This window comes from Myotis lucifugus, unplaced genomic scaffold (genome assembly GCF_000147115.1).
Source record: "Myotis lucifugus unplaced genomic scaffold, Myoluc2.0 scaffold_1072, whole genome shotgun sequence".
Classification (NCBI taxonomy): Eukaryota; Metazoa; Chordata; class Mammalia; order Chiroptera; family Vespertilionidae; genus Myotis; species Myotis lucifugus.
Window position 1 is genome coordinate 58,935 of NW_005872120.1, and position 16,665 is coordinate 75,599.

The 16,665-nt window shown below is 49.8% G+C and overlaps 1 protein-coding gene across 1 annotated transcript in view; it reads left to right on the forward strand.

Annotated features, from left to right (window-relative positions):
• Positions 1–9,922: 9,922 nt before the first annotated feature.
• Positions 9,923–16,665, forward strand: part of LOC102427515 (phospholipid phosphatase-related protein type 4) — a gene marked incomplete at its 3' end in the record, with an annotated part of 34,907 nt that continues 28,164 nt past the window's right edge. Inside the window, 1 exon segment of the mRNA XM_014449209.2 lies at positions 9,923–10,089. Coding sequence (XP_014304695.2) covers positions 9,923–10,089 — 167 coding nt within the window.

Here is a 16,665-nt window from a genome sequence, read left to right on the forward strand (position 1 = left end):
AACCAATTGACGTGGCTCTCTCACATCGATATCTCTCTCTCTCTCCTTTCTCCCCATTCCCCCTCCCTTCCACTCTCTCTAAAATCAATGAAAAAAAATATCCTCCAGGGAGGTTTAACCAAAGGAAGGAAGGAAGGAAGGAAGGAAGGAAGGAAGGAAGGAAGGAAGGAAGAAAGAAAGAAAGAAGAAAGAGAGAAAGAAAGAAAGAAAGAAAAAGAAAGAAAGGAAGAAAGAAAGAGAAAGAAAAGATGAACTAGTTGTCTTAACTAGTCACATAATCTTAGAAAAATGTCCACGCTGCTATAAATACATTGAAACGTTAAAAAAATTATTCAAATGTAAGTTATGTTGAAAGTCTTTTTTTCTCTCATTTAGGGGAAATTAGAAATTGTTTCACATGGAAAGTAATATAACAGAAGAAAATCCACTGAATTTGAATACGGCGTCACTGAGGCACATTTAAATTCCGGAGCGCTTTTCCTTGGGAGCACAAGTGGAATGCTAACTAGCGTTAATATTCATCTCAGAAGAACACGACTAGCAGTGAGTCTGCTGCATCCCCTGCCCTCACACCAAGCGACCCGCTTCATCCAGCAGAAATCACTTGAGGGCGGCCAGGAACCCGGCTTCACTTCAATGCATCTAGTCCTCTTAGTACAAAGCGTTGCAATGGACTGGACAATGGACTGGACATTATTGCAACTTTTGTAACATTGCTGTATGTTATTGAGTATGTGGATATCAGCAGGTAATGTTACATACTTTTTCAAGGCAAAATGAATATAACTGTGTTGCACCAATGCTATTCTATTATTGCCGGAGACCCCCACAAAGCCATTCTGCATTTTATTGCCATTTATGTATTGTTTTCATACTCTTGTCTCTATTCACCGATTCACATGCATCGCCCCCTGGGGCCTCAAGCGATGCATAAATACCAACTCGCCACCCGACAAGAAAATAACTGCATCGGCTACTGACTGCAGCCTCTGCTGGAGAATATCACAGGAAGAGATGAAAGCCGTCCACAGCACGATAGCCTCGCGTGCCCGTGGGCGCCATTGCCTGGGCTGCATCTCATTTCAGGGAGTAGGTGGTTGGATTCTCTTTTCATGCCGCACAGCAAGTTCACTGGTAGCTCAGACGCCCGTGCTCTTGGAGAAGAGGGAGAGGAAGAATAGCTTCCGAATACACAGGGTTTCATATTGCCAAGCTGTCACCTTCAAGATTTTACAAGGAGTTGGTGTGCTGGCCTCCAGCAGCGGGGCCGTGAGCCTGGCCCAGTTCTGGGGTCACCTGGAGGTGCCTCCAGGGACACGTGTCCCGGAGATGCGGCCATGAAGGGGGAGGAGGGACAGGAAACCCATCAGGAATGAAGCGCCTCCGGGTACATACAGTCTCCGGCCTGAGTGTACAGCTTGAGGTTCGTTAGACGTTTTTTTGTTTGTTTGTTTATTTTTTAATCAAATGCTGCCAATTGTACAGGAAACTGGCGAGAGGATGCGAGCCCAGCCAGTGCCTCGTGGGAGCAGCGGCGAGTGGCCGTGGCCGCCGCTGGGACACCTCCCGCGGGACCCGGCCGGTCGGGCTCAGCAATGAGCGTGCATTCGGTCCCAGGCCCCCAGGGTCTCCATTCACGGAGGTTCTGGTTGGTCACTGACCCCAATGAAACCGCCTCTGCTTCTATTCCCTGCCACCTTTTGTTCCTCCGAATCGCGCATTCAGGGTGGAATCGGGTGCTGGGAAAAGGCACAAGCCCCCAAATGCGATCGTTCTGTCCATAGCAATCGCCTAACACACTGAGGAGCGAGAATGTGCATTTTAAATGAAATGTTTGCTGAGAGGTTAGTATGCGGCTCCATGCCAGCAGTTACGTATACAAGTGTAATGTATATGATCATGTATCAAGTATACTACGTCTGTGTCAGCCACAGCGACTTACTGATGACGCCTGGCTGGGCCATTGTTCAATGAGCTGTACATGTCTTTCCTATCAGATTCATGGAGAGCCTGTAACTTCTATATTTTCATAATTATTCTCTTTTCAAAACTGTGCTGCTCTGAGTACATTCCCTCGGAATGTCATTTTAAAAATTCTGGATCATCCTGCGAACCTTCTTTATTTAAAAAAAAAAAAAAGAAAGCTGTGAATATTTAAGAAGGAAGCAATTAAATGCAAGGATGTCACAGTTTCTTCTGGAAGTGACCATCGAAATGAAAATCAGGCAGAATTATGACTCATTTCGCATGTTACTTTACCGATTGGCCATGTTACTAAATTGCCGCTGACAGGGTAAACCAGTTGGCCGCTGTTTCTATTGCTAACAGCCTATTTATATGCATCGTATAAAAGTTTCATGGGTCGAGCTCCCATCATATTTTGACTTAAAGCAAAATGAAGATATTACTTTGCTGCAGGACATCTTCTCCCGTGGCCACAGTCTCCTGATGACTTTTAAAATAAGGAATTTATGTAAATCCTCCAAACATCATGAAACGATACTGTTTCTTCTCCTGAAATATCCACTAATCATTTACATAACAATTTCTCATTGCAAACCTTTAATATGAATATGTGCTATGGTTTCACATGATAGTAATAATATTTTTAATTTATAGTAAATAATAGTAACGTATGCAATACATACGTATTCATGAGCTTTTCTGTGCCAGACCCTGAGAATACAGTGGTAAACAAGACTGACACGGTCCCTGACTGTGAAGTATTAACTAATGGGGAGGACGTTCATTAAAAATAATGATAATAATAATAGCACAGAGATGTTTTGACTTTCAATTGTAATAACTATTACAAAGCAAAAGCAATTGCATTTTTGCATTTATTCCTTATCGAGCACATTCTAAAAACCAATGTTATATATCAGGAAATATGTAGGGTAAAAAGCCACATGAATATCACGGTATCACAGTCCCTCTATCAAAGGGGCCTCGCGCGGGAGGTCTAGGAAGAGAGACAAACCCCCTGCGCAGTGACAGCTGGTTAGGGACGCGATGGAGGCAGAGGGGAGGGATTCAGAACACCAGCGAGGGAGGCGAAGCCGCCGCAGAGGAGGCCACGCTGTGGGCGGATATGGAAGAGTCAGCGACTCCGGTGAGCAGAGAGGTGGGGAAAGAGAACACAAGTCGAGGTACTTTTGGGGGGTAAAAAAGTCAGTGATGTAAAGAGAATGATACATTCGGAAAAGCTCTGTGCTCCCATCACTGAGCATCTGTAGGAACGACGGTACGAAATGCAGAGGTGAGAATAAGGGCGCCCTTTGGGGGCTCCAAACCCAGAAGCCACAGAAAGAAGTAGTAGCAGGCAGTAAGTGACATAAAATGTTTGGTGACTGTGTTAGAATTCTATGCCAAATCCATAACGTGATCTCAAACATAGACCCCGAGCCCCCGGGGCTGTAGGAAAGAAATAACAGCATTGGATGGTGTTCTGAGGATTTAACTAACTCTGTGCCCGGTGCGGACTTGGTGCCCCTGGTGGGGGGGGATGAGCAGACTCTGGCACATGCCATAGTCAACAAGGAGCCCAAGGAAGGAGCCTAGACAGAGAACGATAGGGAGGGACAGGAGGGTTCTGGGGTGCATTGTGAGAGCAAGAGGCACACACCCCTCAGCGAATTAATGAGAACCTGTTATGCACCGCAGGGTTTGTCAATGAAGCAGATCAGATTCCGACTTGGTGGGCGGCCAGTCGATCACACACACACACACACACACACACACACACACACTCACGTGCACGGTGGGCAGGGCGGTGGAGACCATGGGCGCGCCCCAGAGGCAGACGGGAGGCTCCAGGGACAAGGCAACCTGCTGCTCAGCCCAGAACCCCGCGCCTCTGCCCACAAGACAGTCTCTATGAGAAACTGCTACTGGTTCCACCACGGCTGCCTCCTGCCGTCCAGGCGTCTGGGGTCTCTCACTCCCCCGCCCCCTTCCTCCATGGAACATCCAGTGACTGAGGTTTGTGCAGCAGCATTTGCATTTTTTAAACTAAGTGGCCAGTGGTGTGTTCTGATGGACATCAAGTAGAGATGAGGGAAAATGCAGGTTCTGTGACAGTACCGCCCCTCTCCAGTAGGGGGTGCTCAGCCCTCTTATCTTGATATCCCTGCAGGGGATTGGCTCTCACCGCTTGACAAAACACCAGCAACACAGAAACCCTTGCACACCTTGTTCGACTGGAGAGTGTTAATGTTCTCCATTTATCATCGCAAAGACAGGACAACCTTCGCACGTCCCTGCTACCCGGGGCGATCTGCCTCCGGCGGGTAAATTACTCTAAAACAGCGGTTCTCAACCTGTGGGTTGCGACCCCTTGAGGGTCGAACGACTCTTTCATAGGGGTCACCTAAGACCATCGGAAAACACATATATAATTACATATTGTTTTTGTGATTAATCACCATGCTTTAATTATGTTCAATTTGTAACAATGAAATTGGGGTCACCACCACATGAGGAACTGTATGAAAGGGTCGCAGCATCAGGAAGGTTGAGAACCACTGCAAAAGAAAGGAATCCTGGGTAGCTCTCCCTTCAAATCAAGCATCTTGTTGTTTAAACAAACTCTTTGTTTAAAACGAAAATACACACACACACACACAAACCCAAAATACTACAAAATGATTCTTTTAATCTGGGAAAGTTAACATATTAGCATTCATTAAAGCAACATGAGGAAAAGAGCAAGTGAGAATAACCTGCTTAAATAAAGTAAGGATTTACATGGGGTATTTTGAACACACACACACACACACACACACACACACACACACAATGTTAAATTTATGTTTAAAAATCAAGGAAAACTGCCCCGGCCAGTGTGGCTCAGGGGTAGAGCATCGGCCTATGGTAGAAGGGTCTGGGGTTCGATTCCCTGTCAAAGGCATGAACCTGGGTTGCAAGTTCGTTCCCAGGCCCTAGTTGGGGTGCCTGCTAGTGGCAATCAATTGATGTGTCTTTCTCACAAGTAGCAGATGACACGGAATGGTGACATGTCCAAGCTACCCTGTCCTGCCCGGTCATCTTCCTGCTTACTCCTCTGGCTTCATCTCTCTCGGAAAGGACTCTGGGTTCTTCCTCTCATCTCTGCATTCACAGGGGAGACGGTAAAGAGGAAAGAACAGAAAACCACACAGGGCTGGGACCCCTCATTGTGATTCAGAAGCACGAGTTCGGCAGTGCAGCTGTCTGCCTCCTCCGAGAGCAGCCAGCAGCATCGTTTTTGTAAATAACAGTGGAGATAGCATCGCGGTGATAACACATTTCCACGAAGACAGACCAGAGAACCGGGAGACAAATAGATGAATACTCGTCGCCAGGGGAATATTTCCTCCAACGGGGGCACGCGCGCCGACTCTCCCCACACCCACCTACAGACGGCTCCTCCAGACACGCATTTCATCAGTGCAGGCCTTGAATGGCGCTAAGAACCGTTTAAACACAGTGGCATATTTAACATATTCAGGGTTCATCGTTGTTGGAGGTTTGTTTCTTAATTAAACTTATTTTAAAATGAATAAATGACACTCAAGAAAAAGCACATGATCCCTTCATCCTACTGAATGCCAAGGGGCCTCCATTTTCTCTGGCGAAGGCGGTTTTCTTGCGATGTTTCACCTGGGGTTGGTCTGATGATGGAAAAGGTTCGGAGAAACCTGACATCGTGGAAAGTTTGCTCCATCGCGATGCATGAGCAACGTATGGAATAAATGGATTGCGGTTTTTCTAGGAGGTTGCTTTTTCATTTCTTGGAACGCTGCAGCGTTTTCCCTAGTTCCTTTCCTCATCGAGCCATCAGTCATGAAAGGGACCTGCTGCATTCAGTGACATGAGCAGTGATGCCAAGTGTGGCAACAGTAAGGCATTTTCTGTGGATTTAGGACTTCTGCCCCGTAGCCGACCATCCCTAGATAACGGAAACCACTGCCTTTCCCACAAGAGGGCCCTCAAAATGCCATCATCGGTGAGCTGCCCACATGTATCAGTAAACACTAGAGAGGCAACATCCTATATAATAAAAGGCTAATATGCAAATTGACCGAGTGGTGGAACAACCGGTTGCTATGACACTCACTGACCACCAGGGAGCAGATGCTCCATGCAGGAGCTGCCCCCTGGTGGTTAGTACCCTCCCACAGGGGGAGCTCTGCTCATCCAGAAGCCGGGCTCACGGCTGGCAAGTGCAACAGCAATGGCAGGAGCCTCTTCTGCCTCTGCAGCAGCACTAAGAATGTCTGACTGACTGCTTAGGCCCACTCCCCTGGAGGTCCACAGTCAGTCAGACATCCCCCGAGGGCTCCTGGACTGTGAGAGGGAACAAGCCAGGCTGAGGGACCTCCCTCCCCCGAGTGCATGAATTTCATGCACCAGGCCTCTAGTTTTTAAATATTTCCCTGAGATTTTACTAATTTTTTAAAAAATTACTTTGAACTAAAACTGGTATTTCCACCAACTGGTGTGAGCTAGTAGTGATGGAAGCTAACCTTTATCTCAGGCTTCCTGTCTACAACTGACTTTATCACTCCTCTGTGACAATTATTTTGGGAGAACATTTCAAACAATGTAATCTTGGGGTAAACCTTGAGGGCAGTATGCTCTGTGCGATAAGCCAGAGAGAGACAAGCACTGCATATCACTTACATGTGGAATTTTTAAAAAGCCAGATCCAGAAAAACAGAGTAGAATCCTGGTTGCCAGGGGTTGGAGGTGGGGGAGATGGTTTTAAGGGAACCAACTTGCAACCAGTGGATAAATAAGTCCTAGTGATCTATCGCACAGCTTCATGATTATAGACAACGGCACTGTATTGTACAGTTCAGAGTTGCTAAGAGACTAGATCTTAATTATTCCCACCACAAAAAGAAATGAATACCATGTGACCTGAGAGAGGAGTTAGCTAACTCTACAGTGGTAATAAGATTGCAAAATATAAACATCAAATCAACACACTGTACACCCCAAACATACACCATGCTACATGTCAATTAAAATAAATATAAGCCCAGCCGGTGTGGCTCAGTGGTTGAGCATTGACCTATGAACCAGGAGGTCATAATTCAATTCTGGTCAGGGCACATGCTGGGGTTGCAGGCTTGTTCCCCAGTAGGGGATGTGCAGGAGGCTGCTGACCGATGATTCTCTCTCATCATTGGTGATTCTATCTCTCTCTCCCTCTCCCTTCCTCTCTGAAATCAATAAAAATATATATTTTTAAAAATTTAAAAAGTAAATAAATATAAAAAAGTCACTATGGCCAGACTGGCATGCTCAGTGGTTGCGCATCAACCTATGAACCAGGAGGTCAAGGTTGGATTCCCGGTCAGGGCACCTGCCAGGGTTGGGGGCTCGATCCCCAGTGTGGGGCGTGCGCGCAGGAGGCAGCCGATCCATGATTCTCTCTCATCATTGATGTTTCTCTCTCTCTCTCTCTCTCTCTCTCTCTCTCTGAAATCAATAAAAAATATATATAAATAAATTAAAAAGTCACTATGAGCAAATCTTGAACTTCATTGTAGTTAATAATTAAGCCAGACATTTTTTCAGCCCTAGAGGTTACCCACTGAGCAAAGCAGGTGCGGCCACCGCCTGGGAAGGCCTCCCACGCCGGGTGGGCGGAGGCAGGGATGAGTGGCAGTTGCCCTGAGCCATGAAATCTGCAGAGCACAGCGCGGGGAATGGGCGTGTTACCCGTCGCAGGGCAGCAGGAGGGTCACCGGGACTTCAGAACCGGCGCCCCGTGGCGCCTCCGTGTCCACAGGCGAAAAGGGGAGGGCGGGCCCTGGCTCCAGGCGCGGGGACCACCTGTGCCAGGCTGTGCGGGGGCAGCTGGGGATGTGCCCAGGAGCAGGTCGGGGAATAAAGCGAGGAAAGAGGCGCAGGATCCCGGGGAGGCGGAAGGTCGGGGCCGCCAGTCCCTCACTGAGCGAACCTGTGCCGGGATCCTTCGTATCCCTGCTGAGACCACCACTACCCCCCCGCCCCAGCGGGAAGGCGGGTTCCTAGAGGAACCGCTTAACCGGGCAGAAGAGGGGCGCGCGCTCCGACCCGCAGACAGGATATCGGGTCATTGGTACTGTCCCCGCGGTAAGAACCGACGCCCTGGGAGCCCGAGGAGCCCTTCTCCCCGTGCGGAGTGTCAGCAAGGCTCCCCAGGGCGCGGGCGTTTGAGCTGCGCCTTCAGCCTGTTCCAGGCAGCGGCATGGAGAGGCGCGGTGTCACTGGAGCCCTGAACCCCGTGCAGCCTCAGTCCCAGGAAGGACGGGTTCGCGGGCGTAGTTGCTCCCCTCCGCCGCCAGGGGGCGGACGCTTCCTCCCGCAGCCAGAGCGTGTGCAGAACCTGCGGCCGCAGGACCCCTTCCTGGGCCCCGCAGCATCGCCACAAACGCTCTTCCCGAGTCCTCCCTGTCTGCGCTTCGAGCGCCCTTCCTGGTTGAATGAAGGGCGACACGGGCCGGGAACAACCCGCTTTTCAACATGCGAACGGGCTTGATCTGCGGAAGGAAACACCCAGCTCCCGGAACAATGGAACCTCCCACTCGAGGCGCAGAACCAGGCCAGAGAAGTGGAGCAGCCCCGCACAGATCTCATCTCCATGACAACCTCCCAGTTCCACGCACAATTAAAGCTACAGTATCGTCTTGTCAGGAAGGAAAAAAAAATCCGAGTCCTCGCAGGTATTCATCTCCTAGAAGGGTTAGAGAAATTAAGCTGATTCTAGTCAGAGAGCCTGATTGGGGTGAGAGGGAGGGCGCATAGATCTGAAAAACGCTTTGCATAAGCAGCCTGGCTCTCCCCTCCGTCAGCAAACGGAAATATGCAATTATTTTTTCTTGCCATTGGACGCATTGCCATTATCTCTTTCTTCGACAACTGCTCTTCCGCGCCAGGCTTTCTCAAAACCCGTGGCTTCGGGGCCCTGTGGGCTCTATTTGCGGAAGGAAAGGAACCGGTTCCTCCCTTTAGCAATTACATTCCGGGCAAATGCATGGCCTCTCTCCAGGCCTCGTTGGTGAGACCATCTGTGGGCTCAGGATCCCTCTGCCCCGAAGGGTCCCAAGGACATGCTTAAAGGGTTAAAAGTGACATTTGCCCAGAAAGGTTAGCAGAACACGGAGTCTGGTACATGGAGAGCCAATGATGGCTGAGGGATTTATGACGATGACTTTTCAAGCATCCATAATGGCATTTGAATAAGAGTAGAGACCACCAGCTCCTTTAAAAATATATTAATATAGACACCAAAGGGACCCACGCCTTCACGTTATTGCCGTCATGTGGAAGCATCACAGGAAAGGCTTGTTGAAGTTAAGACATTGCTGAAACTCCTGAGAATGCTAACACATTGCCAAGGGTTATAATAGACTGTTATTCCATAAAAATGCTAAGCACGTATTTTTTTTTTCTTTCCTTCAGGAAGGTACATCCCCGGCCGGATAGCTCAGTTGGTTAGAGCATCATCCCGATACGTCACGGTTGTGGGTTCGATCTCCGGTCAGGGCAGATACAAGAAGCAACCAGTGAAGGCACCGTAAGTGGAACAACAAATCGGCTCCTCTCTCCCTCTCTCCCTTCCTCTCTCTCTCTCAAATCAATCAATAAAAATATTTTTTAAAGAAAGTAGCCTGGAGGGGCAAACGTGGAGGTCAGCTGAAATAATCCAGAAGATGCTTAATCCGGGGTGGCTGTCAGTGCCGGGATCCCGGACACGTTCCAGAGGAAGTGCAGGTCCCACAGGAGGTGGGAGAGGACGCGACCTCAGGGAGACGCCAATGTCACCGGCCAAATGGTGCCTCATTGTAATGTCGCCTCATGATCACGCAACATTCACAATTTGGACTTTGGTAGCAACGCACCTTGTTCGAAGTGCTTAGAAAAAGCTTCCCTACCTCAGTCTGGAGACATGTCACCCTCGGATGGCATGTGTGGGATTCAGCCAGCGGACAGGCGGCTGCCCAGGAAGCTGACGTGTGCTCACGGCCGCGCCTCGGAGAGCCCAGCACAGCAGCGGGCGCATCTCAGCAGGATGCGAAGCCGCGCTGGGCGGCCCGTGCGCGAGGCCGGCTGCTGGTAGGAACGGCAAGTGTCTCTCCATGGCTGCGTTCGGACGCGTCTGATTAAAACAAGTCCTGGGCTCCCTGGTCCTGTCACTAGTCCTACCCCCAGTGACATTCTTGTACATTTCATCCCCTCCTGGCACCGACCTGCTTCTCGGAGGACCCGGGACCACCCACTCTGCCTGCCCCAAATGCCACACCCGTGTTCAGAGCAGTCGGCGAGGGGAGGGCTCTGGAGCAGGGCCAGTCCACCCACTGGGCCCCATCTTTCCTAGAGATTGTTCCGGAAGAGGAAATCACATTTATTACAAGTGTTCATTCAAATTTCTTTTTCTTAAATTATATATTTTTATTGGTTTCAGAGAAGAAGGGAGAGAGAAAGAGAAACATCAATGATGAGAGAGAATCATGGATCGGCTGCCTCCTGCACACCCTCTACTGGGGATCAAGCCAGCAACCTGGGCACGTGCCCTGACCAGGAATCAAACCGTGACCTCCTGGTTCACAGGTCGACACTCAACTACTGAGCCATGCTGGCCAGGCTTGTTCAAATTTTTCACAAACACCATGAAGATCACACATGATAGTGAAGGGCTGGCTGAGACTCCTGGGTAACGGACTCAAAAAAGAGGGGGAGCTGGAATCCAGGCCGGGGGGGGGGGGGAAGGGGGGACCTAAACAAGGCCTGCAGCGTTAAAAACAAAACTCAGCCAATAAACGTGAAGGTCTCCTCAGCTTCAGGAAGCCCCTCATGCCTATGAGGCAGCATCCCATCCGGCACCCAGCAGGGCGCCCCGAGGGAGGGCGGTACAAGGGCGGGTTTTGTAGGAAGAAGGGGGGCCAAGGGAGCAAAGGAAAAGAAAGGCTGATTTGGGGGCGGGACATCCTTGCTTTTGGCCACTGTTTTTCTGTGCTGAGAAGAGAGAAAATATCATTCGCCAGCACACAGTCCTGGAGTTGCCATTTCACTGTGGGGGATGCCTTAGAGCAGTGATGGTGAACCTATGACACGCGTGTCAGAGGTGACACGCAAACTCGTTTTTTTGGTTGATTTTTCTTTGTTAAATGGCATTTAAATATATAAAATAAATATCAAAAATATAAGTCTTTGTTTTACTATGGTTGCAAATATCAAAAAATTTCTATGTGTGACACGGCACCAGAGTTAAGTTAGGGTTTTTCAAAATGCTGACACGCTGAGCTCAAAAGGTTCGCCATCCCTGCCTTAGAGTCATATCGTGTCTCGTGAAGAATTGCAAATATTGACTGACCCTTTAACTGAGTAGAGATATGGGGCTAGCAATGTTGGGAACTAAATTAGGGTTCCATGTGATTGATTTTAAGGGGGCGGGAGAAAAACCAGTGTCCACTTCATCTCTCTTAAAGCCCAGCTACATCCATTTCCTTACATTCACAACACCCCAAAGGGCTGGCAGGAAAAACGTCAGGTCTGAACAGCGAGGCGGCCTCCACGAGCGCAGGGTGTGGGAGCAGAACCGGCTCGGCCGCGCTCCCGTGGATGCAGAACGACCGTGGCTGTGAGAGGTCCCCAGGGATCAGTCAACTCGTCCCTAAATCTAACAACTAAGATGGAATTTAGCCCTGCCTGGTGTGGCTCAGTGGATAGAGCTTCGGCCTGCAGACTGAAGGGTCCCAGGTTCGATTCCCGGTCAGGACACCTGCCCGGGTTGTGGGCTCGATCCCTAGTGGGGGGCGTACAGAAGGCAGCCAATCCATGATTCTCTCTCATCACTGATGTTCCTATCTCTCTCTCCCTCTCCCTTCCTCTCTGAAATCAATAAAAACATTTTAAAAAATAAAACAAAAATTTAAAAAATAATAAAACAAATTCTCTTCTAAAAGCTGCATGGTTTCTGGCCTCAAAAGACGGAAGAGAAAGCTCGGGCCCCCTCTGCAGCGCCGTGTAGGGTGGGATCCAAAGTGGAACTCACCGCTTGTCACGGCAGCGGGCCCGCGGCAGCACACATGGCCCGCTGCTCCGAGAGGCGCATTTAATTTAGTTGAATGAATTAATGAATTAATCATCTGGAAACGTTCCTGTCTCGGCTTTCTGGGCATTCAGAGCCACGTCTCGTGACGCGAAGGTGAGGCTGGTGATCGAAGCCTCTAGTCGCCTCCGAGTTTCTTGGGCAAGAGTTTCGGGAACGTTCCTGGTCACTGGGAGGGACGCAGGTGCTTTCTTAGAAACTTAAAATCCATCTGCAGATGCAGACGCGAGAAGGGACCCCGATGTCGGGCGCACGGCCCAGTCCACTTCTGGTCCGGGAACTAGCAGAGGCTGACTCCCTGCTTTAGGTGGACGATTACTCTCCATTGGGAGGGCGACCGCGTACAGGAGGCCCGGGCGTGTGCGAAGGCCCCGACGCGCTAAAACTCCTCCCCAGCAGCATGAGAGCCCGCTGGCGGGAGGGGACAGAATCAGCACCCGGGAGGGAGCACCTGCAAATACGTTCTTGCTGGGCTCTATACACGACCAAGAATTGAGCGGCTCCCAGCCAGGAAGAAAGGCGAAGAGGAGGCCCCGTTCCCTGGCGCCCGGCCTGAATGCTCGGAAACGGGCCCTGTCTTTCAAGACGCCGGGTAACCGAACACCTGCCCCGGCTGGAAGCTTCTGCTACGGGAACCGGATACATGGCAGCGTGTGGCTGGGCCTGACCCCTCACACGCACACGGTGACTCACACGGAAAAACTCCAACCGCTCAGAGCGCCCCCCGAGAGCAGCGTTTCCCGCCGGGTGGGCGCTGAGCCCCGCGGTTTGCACTGTAACTCACGCAGCCCTCACCCTGTCTGATCTGTGGGAAATCGAAGTTCGGGGTGGCGATAGCCAAGCTGAGCGGGCGGAGTCGGGGGGGTAACTTGACCTTGTCCATGACAGACACACCTCCGGGATCACTCCCCCGGTTAAACGCCTGAACTGTGCAGCCATCTGCGGGGCGGCCCGGGTCCCCAGTTCGTGAGCCTGGGGCGCGGCGGCCCTGCTGGCAGGCGGGTGGCAGCGAGGACGCCCTCGGGGGACTGAGAAAGGGTGGGGGCTGGTCTGATAAGTGGTGATTGAAACCCACCGGCCAGGACTCTGCTGTTTGATTCAGTGGAGTTTTCAAAGAACCAGTTAGAAGAAATGCTATCACTTTGGGGGCGGGGAGGTGAAAAGACTTTATGAAAACAGCCTCAGAGAGTAACCACAGCTGGTCCTTTTGAAGTGAAAGTCATATTGACGGTGCACGTCCATCAAAAGTGAGAGCTGAAAGGACCCTTATCCTCATAGAAATTATACACACACACCACACCACACACACCACACTCATCACACATACATCATACATACCACACACTCCACACTACACACACACCATACACACACACCGCACCACACACACCACACACTCCACACATACATCATACATACCACACACACCATACACACTGACATCACACACACACACACACACCACACCACACATACCACACACTCCACACATAAATCATACATACCACACACATCACACACACCACACACACACACCATACACACTGACATCACACACACTCATACCATACATAACACACACACCATACACACAGAAACCACACACACACCACACACTCCACACATACATCACACATACCACACACATGCAGACGTGCACACACACACACACAGACCCAGAGAAGGCGCAGGGTCCGAGTCCGAGCTGGCTTTCATGCCACCTGTGCCCCTTTGCCAACATGGTCCAAACGTGACCCCGTGGACGTGCCGGCCATGTGCCCGCTCCCTTGAGCCACATGTGAAGCCTCATGACGGGGCCCACCCCCACTCGCTTCGTCCACCTCTGCCGTGTAAGCGTGTTAAAAGCCAGGGCCGCCGTCCATGGACCTGCTCTGAGACACCACCACGTAACTCAGGGTGCCCATTGGAACCCTCAGCACTTCCTCACCGCCCCACCCGAGGGAGCGCATGGAAAGTCAGGAAATGCCCGCACAGGGTATAGCCAATCTACTGTCACGCACATGGGTGTCCTGTCCTTGGCAAGCGTGGCGGTGGCAGGGCAAGTAATGGCTAGAAGGAGAAGACGTCTTGAGTCTCTTACCTGGGACTGCGCCTGCAGCTCCCCTGGCCTCTGCCCAGTGCCAGCCCAGTCACGTTCGCAGGCTGCCAGGGCAGCGCCATTAATATTTAAAGGGGGAACGGACGGGGGAGGGGGGGAGGGGGGCTGGGGGAATCATCTTCATCTCTCCACGGCCGGGAGTATCGTCTTTCCTTCTCTAATGACTCATCATCGCTTCTGAGCCCTGAGGACTGAATCCCCCAGGCCTAGAACAGGCCTTCTCCACTAAGAACAGGAATTCAAAGAGGAAGCGGAGCCGGCCGGCATGGCTCAGGGGTTGAACATGGACCCGGAGACCAGGAGGTCACTGTTTGATTCCTAATCAGGCCACATGCTGGGTTGCGGGCTCCATCCCCAGTAGGGGGCGTGCAGGAGGCAGCCAATCCATGATTCTGTCATCATTGATGTTTCTATCCCTCTCTCCCTTCCTCTCTCTGAAATCAATAAAAACATTTTCTAATCCCTTTAAAAAAAATGGGGGGGGGGGAATTGTGACTCTGAAGAAAAGGGAAAGTTGGAAATACAAAGAGGCTATTAGGAGACACCCACCACAGAAGGAAGAGAGAGAACCGGGGAAGAATCTTTGATCAGCTGACGAATTTTATTTCAATATTTCTCTGATGACTTTTATGTTTTCTCCGAAATGGAACTTTATTGTTCGGGAGAACAATGGCGGCAGTTTAATTGTCTTTTTATGTTCTAATTCTGAAAGTGTTGTTTTTCCCCTAGTTTTCCAAGCACAGCCATAATCTCTGCGATCCAGCTTTTGATTGAAGGATGATGAAGCGAAATTTGCGACTCTTGTGTCTAACATGGTCATTACACGCTTGGAGATACAGTAATTGCTTTTTTTTGTTGTTGTTTTTTCAAGTGTTAGTAATGTCTGGGCTATAAATAAACGGGATGTTCTCTGCTCATAAACAACTTCCATCTGGGATCCAAAATGAAAGTGCTTTTGGCTTGATATATATCCATGTATTGCCAGTATCTGAAATTTATTACCAAGAGAGGCTTCATCGACAATTACTTCGTTCCTAGCCACATCTTCCTGAATTTTCAAATAATTTCAAAATGTCCTATGGACTCAGATTACCTTAGTGCAAATATATCTTTATAGCAACAATTGATTTTTAATTTCTCTCCCACCCTCCAGAAGCCCCAGTAGCATCATCACCATGAAGAAAATCTCACATGTAATACACTAGAAGAAAAGTACTATGAAGACAGAGACTGCACGAAGGAGGTCATCCCTCACTTGTGGGGTTAAAAAAAAAAGTTCAGTTTTTCTATCCATTTGTCTGATTTGTCAGAAATCTTTGAGTTAGCGAAACACCTGAGAGCCAGTACTGCCAATGGAAGTAAGAGTGTTCCCCAAAATTATGGCATTGAAAATAAACGCTTTGTTAAGAAAGCCCTCTATTTGTATACAGAATCCTCCCTAGCCAACTGAATCAACGCTCCAGCGTGAAAATTACAGGGGAAAAGCCATGTGATTGTACCAAGTGGATGTTAATTGAATGAGAAAATGTCCCTGGTGGCCTTTCACACTTACACATTTTTCATCATTATTTTTACATGTTATAGTTCCTCTTGAAAAACAGCAGCATATGGAGATGTAAAAAAAGAAAATTATTTTCTTTTTGAATGTTGAGAGGACAGATTTGGAATCCAAGAAGGCAAAAACAGTTGTTGTTTTCCCCAAACGAAACTAAAAAGCAATGAGAGAGACGACAAACTCCATGCGTGCTGATGGTGAGGGGTATTGTCATGCGATAGAGCCGTTCATATGCTGTGGTCGTTTCTGAGACAGTTCCTAAGATCTTATCCATGTCAGTTGCTGAAATGTTTCAAGTTGAAGAATACTGACTGCGGAAAACTACCATTTTCAATCACAAGGTCTGAGCATTAGGAAGATTTTCTGATGAAGCTGAGGCGTAAAGAGTGCTTGGGAAGAACACACAGGTTCCTGCGAAGCTTTGGTGGGCACGAGGGTACAATTGGCCCGTCGCTATTGGCTGCAGACCCTGGGGCGGCCGGGCCACACCTGGAACTGGGCTTGGAGGAGTGAGGGAAGAGACGGCGAAATTAGGCAAAGGCTGTGAAATGAAGAAGAGGGATGCTCACTTGCTCAGCCAGGGTCTGTTTTGAGCGGAAGCCCTTTCTCGAAGTGAAGTCTCCAGGAAATCAGTGGAACCTTCCATGGAAGTCCTGCCCACAGGTGGCCTGGGCTCGCGCTGCCCGCTCCCATAGCCCAGACATGAGCAGAACTCCGACCCACTAGTGCTCTTGAAACAGGAGATGTTTCTCTGATTCTGGGTGCCTTCCAACCACCGGGGCCTGTCCCAGGGAACAGCCCCTGGCGAGGGCCGTGCCCACACGCGGCCCATCAGTTAGCCAGGGGGCCCGATGGGCTAGCACAGTGGTTCTCAACCTTCCTAATGCCGCGACCCTTTAATCCGCC